The sequence below is a fragment of the Solanum verrucosum genome, unplaced genomic scaffold, assembly GCF_900185275.1.
Source record: "Solanum verrucosum unplaced genomic scaffold, falcon-dt-bn FXZP01000125.1, whole genome shotgun sequence".
Taxonomy (NCBI): Eukaryota; Viridiplantae; Streptophyta; class Magnoliopsida; order Solanales; family Solanaceae; genus Solanum; species Solanum verrucosum.
In genome coordinates, this window is record NW_026019923.1 from 2023221 (window position 1) to 2039858 (window position 16638).

General features: G+C 35.1%; 2 protein-coding genes across 2 annotated transcripts in view; one reads left to right on the forward strand and one right to left on the reverse strand.

Annotated features, from left to right (window-relative positions):
* The window catches only part of LOC125823997 (uncharacterized), a 248179-nt gene that overhangs the window by 33605 nt on the left and 197936 nt on the right, over positions 1-16638 (reverse strand). The gene's annotated exons all lie outside the window — the stretch shown is intronic.
* On the forward strand, positions 815-10987 carry LOC125823897 (DNA glycosylase/AP lyase ROS1-like). The gene is made up of 20 exons (XM_049503264.1): positions 815-963; positions 1412-2081; positions 2583-4331; positions 4413-4772; positions 5348-5438; positions 5543-6908; positions 7033-7112; positions 7201-7285; positions 7366-7457; positions 7535-7603; positions 7902-7938; positions 8026-8108; positions 8555-9019; positions 9135-9171; positions 9296-9353; positions 9624-9763; positions 9896-9961; positions 10050-10164; positions 10251-10289; positions 10599-10987. The coding sequence occupies exons 2-20, from the start codon at positions 1559-1561 to the stop codon at positions 10715-10717; spliced, it is 5574 nt and encodes a 1857-aa protein (XP_049359221.1). The 5' UTR covers positions 815-963; positions 1412-1558; the 3' UTR covers positions 10718-10987.

Here is a 16638-nt window from a genome sequence, read left to right on the forward strand (position 1 = left end):
GATATTCACGTACCAAAACGTCCCTAAATGAATCAAGTCTTCTTTAGCCGCTTCACACGCCGTGTTAAGTTGCTTGACCGCTTGAATTACTTCTATACCCTTGGCTAATATGTTTTACCTAAAGTACGTAAGCTGCATGAAGAAAAACTTAACCACACCCGTTGTTTATATAGATAAAATTGTAAAATAATAATATAAATTATAATAATAATAATTATTATTATATATCCAATGTAATTTTACAAAATAAAATTTGAAGAAAACAAAATATAAACAAACCTTACTCTTACATTAGAGATAAATCGACTCAAGCAATCCTAAACAATACCAAAAACAAGTAACTTAAAATTAAGAACTATGGCAAAATGATATGCATTTTACGCACACTTTTATCATTGAGTTAATGCTAAATGTATTTTTAGTGTAAACAATTTCTTACATTGCACTCAAAAACAGAGGTAGAGTATAATATATCAGTTCACAAAATTTAATAATTTTTGCTCAAATATATATATGTTAGTTTCTTTAGCACAAATATTATTATTAGAGCAAACGTTATGCATATTCAAGCTTCTAGCTCAACCTATATAAATAGTTGATTTGTGATTTCAAATTTTTACATATATTAACTTAAAATTATTATAAAAAAACTCATAAATTTCAAATCCTAAATCCATACTCTATCTCTGCTTGTATTAAATTCATTAAATATATATATAAATAAGACAAACAATAAAATATAGGAATATTTTATGGTTTACCGGGAGAGGAAGTAGTAAGTTTCTCAAAGAGCTTTATCTCAGTATTATACAAGAATAAAAGCCCTGGTATTTCTGTTTGGCTTCTCTCCTACTTTCTCTCTCTTTCCCTCTCTCCCCTTTATGGAATACTCAGTTTCATTTTTTCCTTTAATTTGCCGTCCACTGCCTCTGTAAGATCTCCGGCAGAATTCCATTTATTCAGGTGAGTGTAAGAATTCACTGAACACCCAATTAATTACATGTGAATTTTCTCTAATTTGTAGATAAAAAAAAAACTGAAGAAAAGAAGCAGCATTTTCCTTGTAAAGGATTAAAGATCTTACACAGATTTTGTTTGTTCAGCCAGATTGCTACAATCTGTCACTGATCAAACCTAATTTTGTTACTGATATGTTAGAATGAATTAAAATGGAATTTCTGATTAAATTACATTTCATTTTCACCCTCCACTCACTGACTCCACCATGGCAGGACCAGTAGATAAGCTAGTCTTTGAGGGATCTGTACTGGAAAAAATGTTTTTGGTATAATTTTACAAATTTGAGTACATGTGGTTCTTAAAAATTATGCTTTTGAAGATTCTTCAGATGTTCTGTTTGTTTTCCTGCAAAAAAATTTTTTTAATTTCCTTATATGGTTTTCTTTTGCAGGATGATTTCATAGAACAGTTTTATTTGTTGTTTTCTATAAGAGGCTACTTTGAGTTTAGCCCTGCAAACTTCTGCTTATCATTTCTGTCAAATTAAGAGAAATAAAGGTAGAAAGATTGGATTTTTACCGGTCACTGCCGCGGCGGTATGGCCGGAAGGGAAGGAAGCTTGATTCCACAAGCAGATGATTTTCGGATTGGAACTTCGTGGTTTTCAATGACTCCAGCAAAACCAAGCTTGCCACCAATCTATGGGAATAGGCAACAAAATCGGCCAGGACAAATTAATGGCGTGGAATCACAAAGAATTTCACAAGGGCAAGATCTAAGTCAAGTGAACCAGATAGAGTTGAGAGATTTCTTGCAAGAACCTCAAGCTCAACGTGCGGCTACATGCTGTGGTTCGACGAATTCAGCAACTGTAACGGAGTATTTTGACGCTTGGGAAGCAGCAGCAGGGGCAGAATCCAAAATGTATGGTGAGAACAATATTAAAATGTGCAATAACGTGTCTACCGATGATGTAGATGAATGGAGCAATGTGTCTTTCGGACATCTCTTGGCATTAGCACATGCTGCTGGCTCTACAGCCATCACTGAAAATGCAAATGCAGAAACTAATTTTGCCGTGAATGGTTCCTTCAATTCCCTCATCAGTTCCCAGGATGCAGGTAAAGAATTGAAATATTCATTTGACTCATCATCATATAGCATAACTGAAATGCATAATGCCTGTAGAAACTTCAAAGTTACGACAATCACATTACTTGTATATGTCATAAGTGTCTTTAATGTGGCTCAATGGTGTGTCTTCGCAGATAACTAAGACCTGCAAAAGGATAGAGAACGGAATAGAATAAGATCAGTAATCAGTTTAGTTAAAAGAAAAATCTTTACCTCAATGGACAAATTAATAGCATTGAGTTGAACATCCTAGTGAACACTCTATAAAGTTCCAATTAGATGAACTACTGAATCAGGTTCCTCATACTTAGATCAGAGGACTAACAATGATGTGTAGCCACTATCTGACGTGTGTTTTGTCTGATTTACCATACAATGAGTGATGCTTTCTCAATTAGTCCTGTGGCAACTGGAATCGTTCAAAAAGAGTTGTTTCCATTCTGAGATTTCCTCATTTTACTAATATAATAAAGGTGCTTATCATGCAGATGGAAGCTCTATTTGCTCGAGATTCCCTTTTAACCTGAATTCACCAACTAGAATGACAGATGAGGACTCGAGCAGCAACAATGCATTCCCATTTGAACCAATAACACCATATCAGATCAAGAAGAAAGGGCCAGCATCTGATGAGCCAAGTCTAGACATTAACGCGACACCAATACCAAGACACGTACAGTCAAGCAAAGATACATTAAAGAGGGCAGAAGCAAATGATCTCCAACAGAACACAGAGAAGTCGGGGCTGGTCTTGAACATATCAGAACTGTCGGAGAACATGATTGACAAGGTAGTCGATCAGGATGCTGAACAGAATAATACACCACAGCAGAAACGAAGGAAGAAGCACCGACCTAAAGTGGTAATAGAAGGCGAGCATAAAAGGACTCCCAAACCAAAAACTCCCCAGCAGCACAGTTCAATGGGAACAAAAAAAGAAAAGAGGAAAGATGTCCAAAGAAACAAGATTGAGGACCCTCCAGGCACACCCTCAGACGAGGTAAACTACATGACTAAACATGAGTGCCATCTTCCAAGTTCTGCAAAAATCCAAAGAGCAAGGAGGACCTATATAAGAAGAAATCAAGTCAACAAGTTTGCACCAAATCCTGCCGAAGAGGGAACCATAGATCCACCAAATGTTTCTCGACCAAGAAGATACCCCAGGAGATCATTGAATTTTGATTCTGAAAACATATTAAGTGATGAAAACTCATTACACTGGCCATCTTCAACTGTGGAGGACTTGCATGAGAATCAATCCAATTCTAGTGTGAATCCTGGAAAGGGTATTGAAGCCACAACAGCAAAAACAAAACTGGGCTCAGTTTATGACCTCACATGTTCAAATCAGGAGCTGAAAAATTGCCAAACTCATCATGAAATGTCACACCCTGGCCCTTCCACTCTGAAGAAGATTGGCCTGAATCATGGTAAATTTACCATGAACAAACAAAATGGAATCTCAAGAGGGAAGTGTAAAATCATCTTCTCAGATGAAACTCATGATAAACTGGCAAGCATTTTAGAAATGACACCAAAGAGCCCGAATAGTTCCAACTGCAGCAGCAGTGCATGCTTGATCCCGGAAACACCAGAGAGAGCCTTGAAAAGACGACGTTCTTTTAGAACTGATCAAGCAAAACTTTACAGCACAAATATCAGGGGAGCCTATTTCAACTCCATGCAGGCATATCAAGCAATTCTCCCAGCAACTGAACCTTATGCTCAGAGTACCGAAGGGATGCATTTTCCTATAATTTACAAGAAAAAGAGGACAGAGAAGGGCCATCCCTCAGCAACATCTTACTCTAAGCCTTTTACATGTGAAATTAACTATTTGTCTTTGTCTCAGAGCAACATTGGTCTTTCCCAAGCCAGTACATCTTCAACTGACAATGCTAATAACTTAATGCCAAATCGGGAACTTGTACCAGCATTTGTGGAAGCAGAGGGGTTAAGACGAAAAAGATCAAAAAACATAAGTAAAGTACGTGACCTAGCATCACTGCTTGAAATTTGTAAACACTTTCCTACTTCTTCAGTCAAAGAAACAATGGTATCTGAATTTGGAGAAAGATATGAAAACTCAGATCAGCCTAATACATGCATGGAAGCCCTGGTTGCCGACACCCGTGCAATAATGAAAACAAAAAAGAGGTCAAAGAGAAGCATCCTAGTCAGTTCCACAGCATCTCATATGTATGCCCAATCACAGTTCACAACAAATGCAAGAGGTAGTTGAAGCTATATTTTTAACTTTCAGATAACCTATCAAATAAGATGTTGACTTTAATTGCTCACGAAATTGAATGCAGGTTCCATACCAGCTATAACTTGGAGATCTCCGGTTGATGAAATTGCTGAACGCTTACAGCATCTCGATTTGAATAGAGCAAGCATCCATCCATACCAATATGAGGAAAATGCCCTTGTTATTTATCAAAGAGATGGAAGTATTGTCCCTTTTGCAGGACCATTTGTCAGAAAACGACAACCGCGGCCCAAGGTTGACCTTGATGATGAGACCACTAGGGTATGGAAGCTTTTGCTGCAAGACATAAATAGTGAAGGCATTGATGGTACAGATGAAGACAAGGCAAAATGGTGGGAATCAGAACGTGAAGTGTTTCATGGACGAGTAGACTCATTTGTGGCACGGATGCGTCTTGTTCAAGGTAAGTATATAAAGTTTTCATATTTTGTAGTGACTATCAAATGAACATCCCCCGATTCCTTTGACTAGAAAAGCAGTCAACATTTAATATTCCAACTTGTATTCTAAGGATGCACTAGCAATAAGTAAACATAACTATTCCAACCTGAAAAACACAGATGCACCTGTAAGGTCAAGAAAGAAACCTAAAATCCAACCTGACACAGACATATACACATGTATGGTCCCATAAAGAGGAAGTGGATTATGATGGAAGAAGCAACTGTCTCCCTATACTTCACATGCAAAAGTATTATATCATTACACATTATTCATATAAAATTAGCAAACTATCAATTAATAGATTTCATTTGTGATGCAAAACAACCTGAAACTAAACCCTTGTCATGCCAATAGAAGACATGACTAACACTAGCATTGCACATCAATCAAGATTCCATGTTACCTTGTTTTTTCTTTCAGTCATCTATAAAATTATAGTTGACAATGGGCCATACAAGAAGCAAACGAGATGTGCATGTGACATTGTTATCTTTTGTTTCATTGACCATATCTTCTATTCTTTGGGTGAGCCAGGAGACAGGCGATTCTCTCCTTGGAAGGGATCTGTTGTAGACTCTGTAGTTGGAGTTTTCCTGACACAGAATGTCTCAGACCACCTTTCTAGGTAAGCTAGACTTGAAACCACAATTTTTTGTTTTCCCTTTTCTGGTACATCCTTAAGAAATTTAAAATATTGAGTTCCAATAAAGTACTTTATCCACTTTATAGCTCTGCATTCATGACACTTGCTGCTCGGTTTCCTCTCAAGTCAGACATCAGTGTGAAAAAGAACGAAGAGAGAACAGGGATCATTATTGAAGAACCTGAAGTGAGTACCCTGGAACCTGATGATACAATTGGATGGCATGATTATCAATCAACTCAAACAACTCTTGGTCAGGAGTTTTTCAGAATCTCCAGTGCAGAGTCAGATGATGAAAAAACAGCTATTCACAGCAGTGAATCGAGTGAAAATAGCACTAACTGCACTAGTTCAACTGAAAATTCTATATTACAGCAACCTGGTTCTTCTAGAGAAAGTTCATGTGTGCATCATGAATCAACAACGTATGGATCGGCTACAGCGAACGCAGCAACAAGTTTTTTGGGGGATCAAGTAGAACCAGATGATTTGCTCTCTTCTCAAAATTCTATTTTTTCTTCTCAAGACTCTGCGAATTTTTCAGCTGTTCAAACTTCTGAAGGAACTGAATCAAGCAACTTTTCAGGCTCTGCTTCATTTTTGAAATTATTACAGATTGCAGGGACTTCGAAATCGCATGGAGTCCAGGATCAGAAAAGTGAAAACATCTTACTGGAAAAGGATATAAATGGCCAACTAAAACATGTGGCACGTTGTTCACACATTCAGAAGGATGGGGAGAATCACAGAGGCTCAATAGGAAATGACTGTCCTTGTAGCTATTTGGGCTCATGTACAATGTCTAATTCAGGAGCACAACAAGCCAAATTCAAAAGCGATTTGGAAGAAGCTGCAAAATTCTCAGACCCCTCAAGGGAACTCGGTGAGCCCGAACAAAGTAAATTATCAGCAGAACCTGCAAATCAAGCATCGTATGGAGAGATAAGTGAGGCTTTCATCTCACGCGATAACCATCAAAATAAGGTGTACACAGCAACAATTGATGATCCAGTAGTCAATTTTGAGCTACAGGTTCAAATTGAAGAGAGCAACTACAACACGCAGCGAGTAGCAGAAGCACCAAAAGCACCAACATTTTCAGAAGCCATTGTAGATGTCAGAGAGGAGGTCAGTGTAGTTGTTGATTCAAGCAAGTCTGAGCACACAGTTTTGAGGTCAAACTCAAACAACGGAAAAATCCATGCTGGTAGCACATTAGACAGAGCAAATCACAATACTAAAGCAAAAAAGGAAGGCCCTGGAAAAGAGAAGCAGAATGTTGACTGGGACAGTTTAAGGTTACAGGCTGAGAGCAATGGTAAGAAAAGAGAAAAGACAGCAAACACAATGGATTCACTAGACTGGGATGCAGTGAGGTGTGCAGATGTCAATGAGATAGCCCATACCATTAGAGAACGAGGAATGAACAATATGCTAGCAGAGAGAATCAAGGTACATCAGTGAAAATTGCAATTAACAGCCTAATTGTTTTAAAATCTGAATACCTTCATTATTCATCTACCACAGTAATTCCCTAACCTTAAGAGACTGTTCAATGAAAACTGAACAATTGCAGGATTTCCTTAATCGGATTTTTAGAGAACATGGAAGTATTGATCTTGAATGGCTGAGAGACGTTCCACCAGACAAAGCAAAGTAAGCTTTCAATTGACCAAATAATTTCTTCCATGTTTATCTATTATTCCTCTGCACTGACTAAACAAATTCACATGCATGGTATCAGAGAGTATCTATTAAGCATCTGGGGCTTGGGCCTGAAGAGCGTAGAGTGTGTGCGACTTTTAACACTTCACAACCTTGCTTTTCCTGTAAGATTTCTGAACCAATTTTTGAAGACATAATTAATATGAAATGACCTGTGTTTCTCACTAATCATGTCTTTAATAAGGTTGACACAAATGTTGGGCGTATAGCTGTTAGACTGGGATGGGTGCCCCTGCAGCCACTGCCAGAGTCGCTACAATTGCATCTTCTGGAACTGTGAGTATCTTGTGTAGTGTGTGCATAAAGAATTTCTAAAGTGTCCTACACAGTCTAACTCTGCTGTATTTCTTCAGGTACCCTGTGCTGGAGTCAATTCAAAAATACCTCTGGCCACGTCTCTGCAAGCTTGATCAAAGAACATTGTAAGTAACATCCTATTCTCTAATATTTTGCCCAGCCTGGTTGACAAGCATCAATTTACTGTTAAATGTAGGTGGTTCCATTTCATCTTATTGAAACATCCAATTGTAACAGTATACTGCATAGTGGATGAAAATATTTTGATTTTAAGGAAGTGCAGAGGGACTTGTAGATTAGGGTAGTTGATTTCTTCAAAGGGAGTAATAAATGATATACATGCATAGTACTTGTAACTAAAAAAGATATTTTTTCTTCTAATCAAGTGATGCATTTACTTATTCAAATCCTACTTGATTACAGATATGAGTTACATTACCATATGATCACTTTTGGAAAGGTATGTCTATACCACTAGTTACTCTCCCCTAAAACTAGTGTATATCTGCAATCACAGTTTAAATCAATTTCATTGCTACTTTATTAGGTCTTCTGTTCAAAAAGCAAACCCAACTGCAACGCATGTCCAATGAGAGGAGAATGCAGACACTTCGCAAGTGCTTTTGCAAGGTTTGCCTATTATTCTATATACTTTCATGCAAGAGATTAGTTCTCTCTTGTTTGTCTATCTTTATCAGTTCTTCTCAAGCTTCTCTACACCTAATCCAAAGAATCATATCCAGAATGTGGCTGCTGAAACTAGATTTGACAAATCTATTTACTCTTTACTCAGACAACATAAAATTTGCACTTAAGCTAACCTGGTAGTATTTTACTCATCCATGAAGTGTATGACAAACTGTCAGTCACTCAGTGATGAAGCAACTCTGGCAGAAACTTTAATATTCACGGATCTCTTCTTGTATAAGATAGAACTCCTACATTTTCAAATTTAAGCTAAGACTCTTCTTGTTAGCACATTCAAGTAATGCATTATAACTAGATTAGCAATTTCATAGTCTAAAACTGAATGCACTGTTTTTTCATATATGATACTTGACACATTTCTCTTTCAGCGCAAGGCTTGCCCTGCCAGCACCAGAAGAGAAGAGTATAGTGAGTGCCACAGAGAACAATGCAGCTGGCCAGAATCCATTCCAGAACTTCAATCAACAGCCGCTGCCCTTACCCCAGGCTAATCAAACACCATTAGAGAATCCTAAATTGATCAACTCCACACCTATTATTGAGGTGCCAGCAACACCACAGCCCATTGTCGAAGAGCCTGCCTCACCTGAGCCAGAGCAAGAAGCTCCTGAAATTGACATTGAAGATGTTTGCTTTGAAGATCCTGATGAAATTCCTACAATTGAATTGAATATGGCACAGTTCACTCAAAATGTGAAGAACTTTGTGCAAAACAATATGGAGCTTCAACAGGTCGAAATGTCAAAAGCCTTAGTAGCTTTAACTCCAGCAGCTGCTTCAATTCCCACACCTAAACTTAAGCATATAAGCCGGCTCAGAACTGAACATCAAGTGTAAGTGGATGCTCCAAATAACTTCTGATAGATCACCCAATGCAGTAGGGTAGCCAATTTTTCCTAGGCTATGAAATTTGTTTTTACTTAATATCAATTGTTTCTCCATCCACAGATATGAACTTCCAGATTCTCATCCTCTTCTTGAAGGGGTTAGTTTTTCTTTTCTTTTTTTGATTGGTTAAATACTACATCAGTTTTATATCCATCTATAAGCAGCATGTAAGCTTAATTTTAAATTGATCCTCCTGATAATTACATCTTTTCATGTTGCAGTTCGAGAAAAGAGAACCAGATGATCCATCCTCCTATCTTCTGGCAATATGGACACCTGGTAAGATTTCAATTAATGTAATATAACACATAAGAGGAGCCCTTTTAAAACTATGCAAAGTTACCGGTTCCTATCTGTAAGCTGATTAATTAGAGAACTCATGATTGTAAGGAACACTTCTGCATAGCTAAGCTGGACTGAGCAAGTCCCAGGTTCCAATCTCAGTAGTAGTATGTGCTGCAGTGGTAGAGGGTAATTTGGCTAAATAGGTTAGCTTTTCCTCAGGCAGTCTATAGATTAATACTCCCTTATGTACCAAACCCATATCAGGTGAAACATCGGATTCTATTCAGCCACCGGGAAGACAGTGCAACTCCCAAGAAACTGGTAGACTATGTGATGATGAAACATGTTTTGCATGCAACAGCATACGTGAAGCACATGCTCAAACTGTGAGAGGGACAATTCTGGTAAGAGGAGAACAAACTGTTTTAGTGTATGTCATGGGAAAGTGATATGATAATTCTGAAAAAAAAAAAAAAAAAAAAAAAAAAAAAAAAGATATGATAATTCTGATCATCTCTGAATATACTTTCTAACAGATACCATGTAGAACAGCTATGAGAGGTAGCTTTCCGCTCAATGGTACATACTTCCAGGTTAACGAGGTGAATACAACCAACTTTTCCTCTAACTCAAGCAAGCATATTTTGCATTTGATAAGGTTTTAATAGTAGCATTTTTGCTATTCCTCAGGTGTTTGCAGACCATGAATCCAGCCTCAAGCCAATTGATATCCCAAGAAATTGGCTATGGGATCTGCCACGACGGACAGTTTACTTCGGAACCTCTATACCATCAATATTCAAAGGTAAACAAACTAAAGGATGAAACCTTATTTATTTTTTAAAAAGATTTGGGAGTAAAATAACATTAAGTGTGTTCTCTGTTAATCAGGCCTAACCACAGAAAGTATCCAACATTGCTTTTGGAGAGGTATGTAGATCGAAAACCTCAGGTTCACAGAGGTCCAAATGCTTGTCTTAGCTTCTTATCCATTTCTACTAAGTAAATCAATGAAAAGCATGCATGTTACATCATTATGCAAATTCAAAAAGACTCAAATTAAGCCGGCATAAGCACCAAGCATGTCAGCGAGTTTCCTTTTTGCCTTACTCTTCGGAGCAAATCATAAAAACAAAAGTATAAGGAAGTAGTAATCGTTCATGTAGCTAGGGGAAAAAAGTGTTATCCCTAACTGCAAAACCTTTTATTTGTTTTCTGATAAAGAACCGTATTTCGCAGGATTTGTTTGTGTGAGGGGTTTTGACAAGAAGTTACGAGCCCCAAGACCACTGATGGCAAGGTTGCACTTTCCAGCCAGCAAGTTGACTAGGACAAAAGGAAAGCCAGATGAAAACTAGGGTACAGTGTCCAACTGAATCAGCAAGGCAGCCATCCGGGCTGAAGAAGCTAACAACATTCAGTACCATGATGTTTTAAACCTTAGAAAAGAAAGAAGATAGGTATTCTCTAACATGTAAGTAAGTTGTAGCAAGAGAGTAAATGAGATGATAATCGATTACTTGTAGCTGATACTTAGGGTGGTCATTTTTATTACCAACAATCATTGAATTCTTCATCAGGCTAGTGCTCTTTTAGCCCAGTGAGATCTCAAATTTAGTTAGTTTTCATTTTCCCTTCAAAGGATAGAAAGAGTAATAAAAATTGTTTCTCTTCCATGGCAATCAGTACACTGGGCTCCTAACTTACAAAAACTAGTTTGGCACCCCGGCACAAAACATGAGGCAAATATTAAAACTAAATCTCGTGGTAATATGTAAAAGGAACGGTTTCTCGTAAGCAAAAGCAGTTTTATATACGAGCATGCAAAAATATATATAAACCCTATTTTGTTAAAGACGGGAGCTGCACCAACATGTTATCAAGTAGCAATAGTTTGAACAAGTAAACAACGTTATAATGTGAACTGTCTCAACTAAACATAAGGAAGACTCAAGGGTAAATATAAAAAACAGGACTAGCAAGGAGTATACGAATATATTCATTCTATTCATGATACTAGCACCCTGGTAGAGATTAGCTTGAATTAATACCCTATTCATACTTCATAAGTCAGCCAAGACATCACGGAAATACATCTATTAACGCATCTGCTGTTTGCAACTACTAGCTAGACATACAGTTTTGAAAATCACAACTGAAAGTAGATGCATAAAGACACTTAAAGTCCTAACAGCTGTTTTGTTCTTACATCATACCTTTGTTTGAAGCTGAGAAAACCTTATTAACTGTCATCGGAAGAACATGGAGAACATCTCTCAACCTGTACATAGGAATTAGCAATAAGATGAGCATAAACATGTGCAGTAGCATTAGCATATTGAAATTTAAGAACGAATAATTTTGAGTGAGAGAGTGGATTTTGAACTATATATCTGATTTCATATTTGAGCCAAAAGACCTTGAGTTTGACGTCTCAATGGATCTGTCATTAACTTTCTGTAGCTTTTGACATACAGAACATATGAAGAAGAGATTTTAGAAGCAAACAAACTCATATAGCTCGTTCTTTTCGAGCTAAAGCACATTAACACCAAGATATATAAGGAAACCAACTAACGGAATAACTAATATTCATCTTAAACCACGATCAACATATAACCACTTTACACTTTAATTTGTAGTTTACAAACTAGTAATAAAGCAATCATAAAGGCATATATATTCGCCTCGCAAAGAAACATGTATATCACTGCAAAATCCCGCTGCCGACTGCAGATTCCTCTAGAAATTGCCATCGATGTTAATATCACTGTGTTACAACTTCAATCTGACTACACCTACCATGCACGTAAATCACCTCAAAAGGCATCTATTTTCATGTTTTCAAGTAATTACTTAACAGATATACCAATCACAGAGAGATCTCATGTACTAATAATCAATGCGATAAATTCAAATAAACTTCATTTCGACTACAATTCACACGTCAATCACCTCAAAAACATCTATTTTCATGTTTTCAAACAATCACTTAACAAATACCTCAATGACAGAGAAATAACATGTACACATAATCAATGCTACAAATTCAAAAGAACTTCATTGGGAATACAATTTGCACACCAATCACCTCAACTGCATCTATTTTACATGTTTCAAAGTAATTACCTAACAAATATCTCAATGACAGAGAAATCTCATGTACTCATTATCATGCTATAAATGCAATTAAACTTCATTTTGACTACAATTTGCACATCAATCCCCTCAGCTGCATCTATTTTTCATGTTTCCAAGTAATTACCAACAATATATCTCAATCACAGAGAGATTTAATGTACTCGTAATCAATGTTGTAAATTCAAATGAACTTACATTTCGACTACAATTAGCACATCAAACACCTCAAAAGCATCAATTAAGTGTTTTCAAACAATTACCTAACAAATATCTCAATGACAGATAGATCTCATGTACTCATAATCAATGCTGTGAATTCAAACAAACTTCATTTTGACTTGCACATCAGTCACCTCAAAAGCATCTATTCTCAAGTTTTCAAATAATTACTTAACAAATATCTCAATGCCAGAGAGATCTCATGTACTCTTTATCATGCTATAAATTCAACTATACTCCATTTCGACTACAATTTGCACATCAGTAACCTCAACTGCAGCTATTTTCATATTCTCAAATAATAACTTAACAAACATCTCAGTGACAGAGATCTCATGTGCTCATAATCAATGCTGTGAAATCAAACTTCATTTCGACTACAATTAGCACATCAATCACTTCAAAATCATCTATTTTCATGTTTTCAAGTAATAACTATCTCAATCACAGAGAGATCTCATGTACTCATAATCAATAGCACAGGGGGAGAGATATCATAATCAATGTTATAAATTCAAATAAACTTCAATTCCACTACAAGTAGCACATAAATCACCTCAAAAGCATCAATGAAAGAGATCTCAAATAGTCATAACCGATGCTGCATAATCAAGTTGAAACATCAATCTAAATCAACAACGCTCTGGAGAACTTCAGAACAATCATGAGAAGCTGAATATCCGTAGCTCTATATAGAGATTTCGAAGTATATCCATGGTAGATTTGGATTATGAAACTGTTCAGTGTTTGGGGATGGAGAAGAGAGACAGAGTTAGATGTGTTTCAACAAATTTGGTAAATTTTGCCGCCTCTCGTCTTTTGGAATTCCCTCGCTTTTGATATTTATGATTGGGGATTCCACCCGTTTCAATATGAGCCGAAACTTTACCCGACCCGATTAGTTGATTTTCCTTAAATAAAAATAGTATTTACTGGTTACTTTTTTATTTTATTTTTTAAGAAATAACCATTTTGTTAAAATGTCAACCAATTGTGCATATCTCCAAGTAGGGGTGTTCGTGGTTCAGTTTGGATTGATTATTGGTTAAAATTAAATCAAACCAATCTAATCGGTTTTTTAAGTTTCTAAAACCAAATCAAATCAAACGATGTAACCGTCTGTTTGGTTCAGTTTTCCTAGTTTTTTTCGGTTTGAAAGTAAAAATAAAATAAAATTGAGGACATACGTATTTCGATAGACACAAACACCTAGTACATGAACAATCAATAGGAAAGTTATTGTCGGTTCAATTAAATAATTAAGCAATACTAGAGTTATTATTACACGAACAAAGTGATTCAAGTAAGAGAAAGTGTGACTATCTTATGTGATGTAGGGTAGGTAAAGACTAAAGTAATAGATTTTGATGGACTTGGCCTTAGGATTGTAATAGTTAGGCTAAAATTTAAGTGTTAGGCTTGAGAAAATGGTAAAGTTAGACTTAAGTTGATTAAAATTTAACAAAATATTTATATTTTATTTATGAATGATATATAAATAATTCTAAAATTTATATATCTAATTTATCGGTTCGGTTTGGTTATTTTTGTGGTTGTCTTTTAGTAAAATCAAAATCAAACCAAATAGTATCGATTTTCAAAATTTAAACCCAAACCAAACCATATATCAATTTTTTTTATCGGTTTAATTCGAATTACGATTCGATTTGATTTTTTAACCATAACGATGAACCCTAACTCCAAGTGCATTAACTGCCAAAACATTAAAGAAGTCTAATGTAGAGAATGAATGGATAAAATATTTTACTTGATGGTAATGCAAAGTGTCATTGTAAAATGTACTAAAATGAAGAGAAATTAGACTCCGCATCTCAAGATAAAAAGGACTGGCAACATACATTAGGACAGATGATAATATTTTGATAGTATTTGATGAATTATTAAGCTATAAAGGAATTGAACATTGCTCGAAATAGCATGTGCATAGCACGAGCCAAATACGAAGGATATTTGTGTTGACGTCATAATTACATCTCAATTAATTAAAATTTAAATGTTACGAGAAACATAAACGCTTCATATTGCAGATTTCAAGCTTGGTTATTTATTAATTATTCTTCTCAATATTACAAAATAGATCAGAGTATACCTTAGTCCTCTTTTCAATTCTTATTCATTCATGTATATTTTTACTTGTCTATTATGACAAAACTAAATTTAAAACTTCATCACTTTTACCATTGTGAATGTATATCAGAGAAAATTACCTATAATGTAAAATATTTCTTATTAACCACATTGTATCAGAATTATATTTATATATCATGATTCTACAATGGGTCCCTTTCCTATTTACTTATAGGCCCTTCAAAAAAAGAGCATAAAAAATGATAGGCCAAAAGGCTATCCAACTTATAATTAGTAAAATATCGTAAGATGTCAATAATATCACACTTCCCCCACTTGAGGAAATTTAAGTGTTAATAAGTACTAGAGATATGATTTTAAATATAGCAATTTGGGGAAGTATATCTAGTTGGAATATTTAAGAGTATAATATAATACTTTCAAGTTGAGTATTTTTTAGGGATATCAATCTTAATTTTGGAGGATCCCATGTGTTTAGCAAATCATAATCCAAAGAGGAAAAAAAAAAGTGTATAAGTCATATAAATTGTAGTGTATAAAAAATTAACAGCCTTATTCATGTTTTTTCTTTCATTTTCTTTGAGAAATGTATATACTAATAAAATTGAGGTATATAGTTTTTACTCATTTATTTTATTTTATAAATTTATAAAAGGAAAAAGCAACTATACATTTATTGATGGATACGGTCCAAAAATGCTGTATTCGGTACAAAATAATCATCAAATTTGGGTATGATTACACTCAATTTTTATATTAAACCGCACTTTTTTATTAAAAATATTACAGTAATTAGGTGCCCTAGTAAATTGATGAGCAAAAAAATGTTGATAAATCATATGTAATTAAGTGATGGAAGTGTCAATAGAGGATGAGTAATTGTGTATCATGTTACCATTGATTTAATGTGAACGCAAAGTGTGAATAAATTATTTTCTTAATTTGTGGACTATAGTCTATAGAGTCGACCTGAGGACAAATGCAAACATATCTAAATTCGTTAATTATTTTTGATGCGAGACATATGACAATTTAAATAAATATTAGATTTTAATCTATAATTTTTAAATTGATCACGACAAACATAAATCATAAATACATTTTAGAATGAAGAGCTTGCTCATGTGGAGATAGGCATTATAAAGCTCGTCAAGCCTCAATTCCCTTTTTTCTTTAGTATTCAATCGAATATAGTCATCTATATTTTATAGATAACTTATTAATCGAGTTTATGAAGTTTTGTTTTTCTTGTAATCAAAATAAATGTTCAAGATAATAATAGATCTATCTTATCGACAACTAAGATATTACGTGAAGTATATATATATTGTGGTTACTTTCACTTAGAAACTAGAGAACCAAATCGAAACATCAAGAATGCAACTTTTATGTCTAGATCCATAATATTGTTTGAGTAAAAACGTGTTCAAATGAATCTAAGCAAACCTCCACCAAGAAAATACTTCAATGATTAACAGTACTTGACAAAGTAATTGTAGTAATTACTAAGCCATAGCATAACAAATTCATATATATTGGAGTCATTTCATTTCCAACAAACGAGACAAGTAATCAAAGTGATGCAACCTCCACTAAGACACATTGTTTCCATGTGATCGACCATTAATAATACTTGTAGGAATATTGTTAGCCCCAACTATATGAAAAGGAACATAAGGTTACAATGTCACAAGGGATCGTTTGACAACTGGATAAGAAATAAGTTTTTTATCGTTTGATAATGTCACAAGGAGTCATTATTTTTTTATATAACTTATACGATACTTAATAAGTAAATAAGAAATAAGTC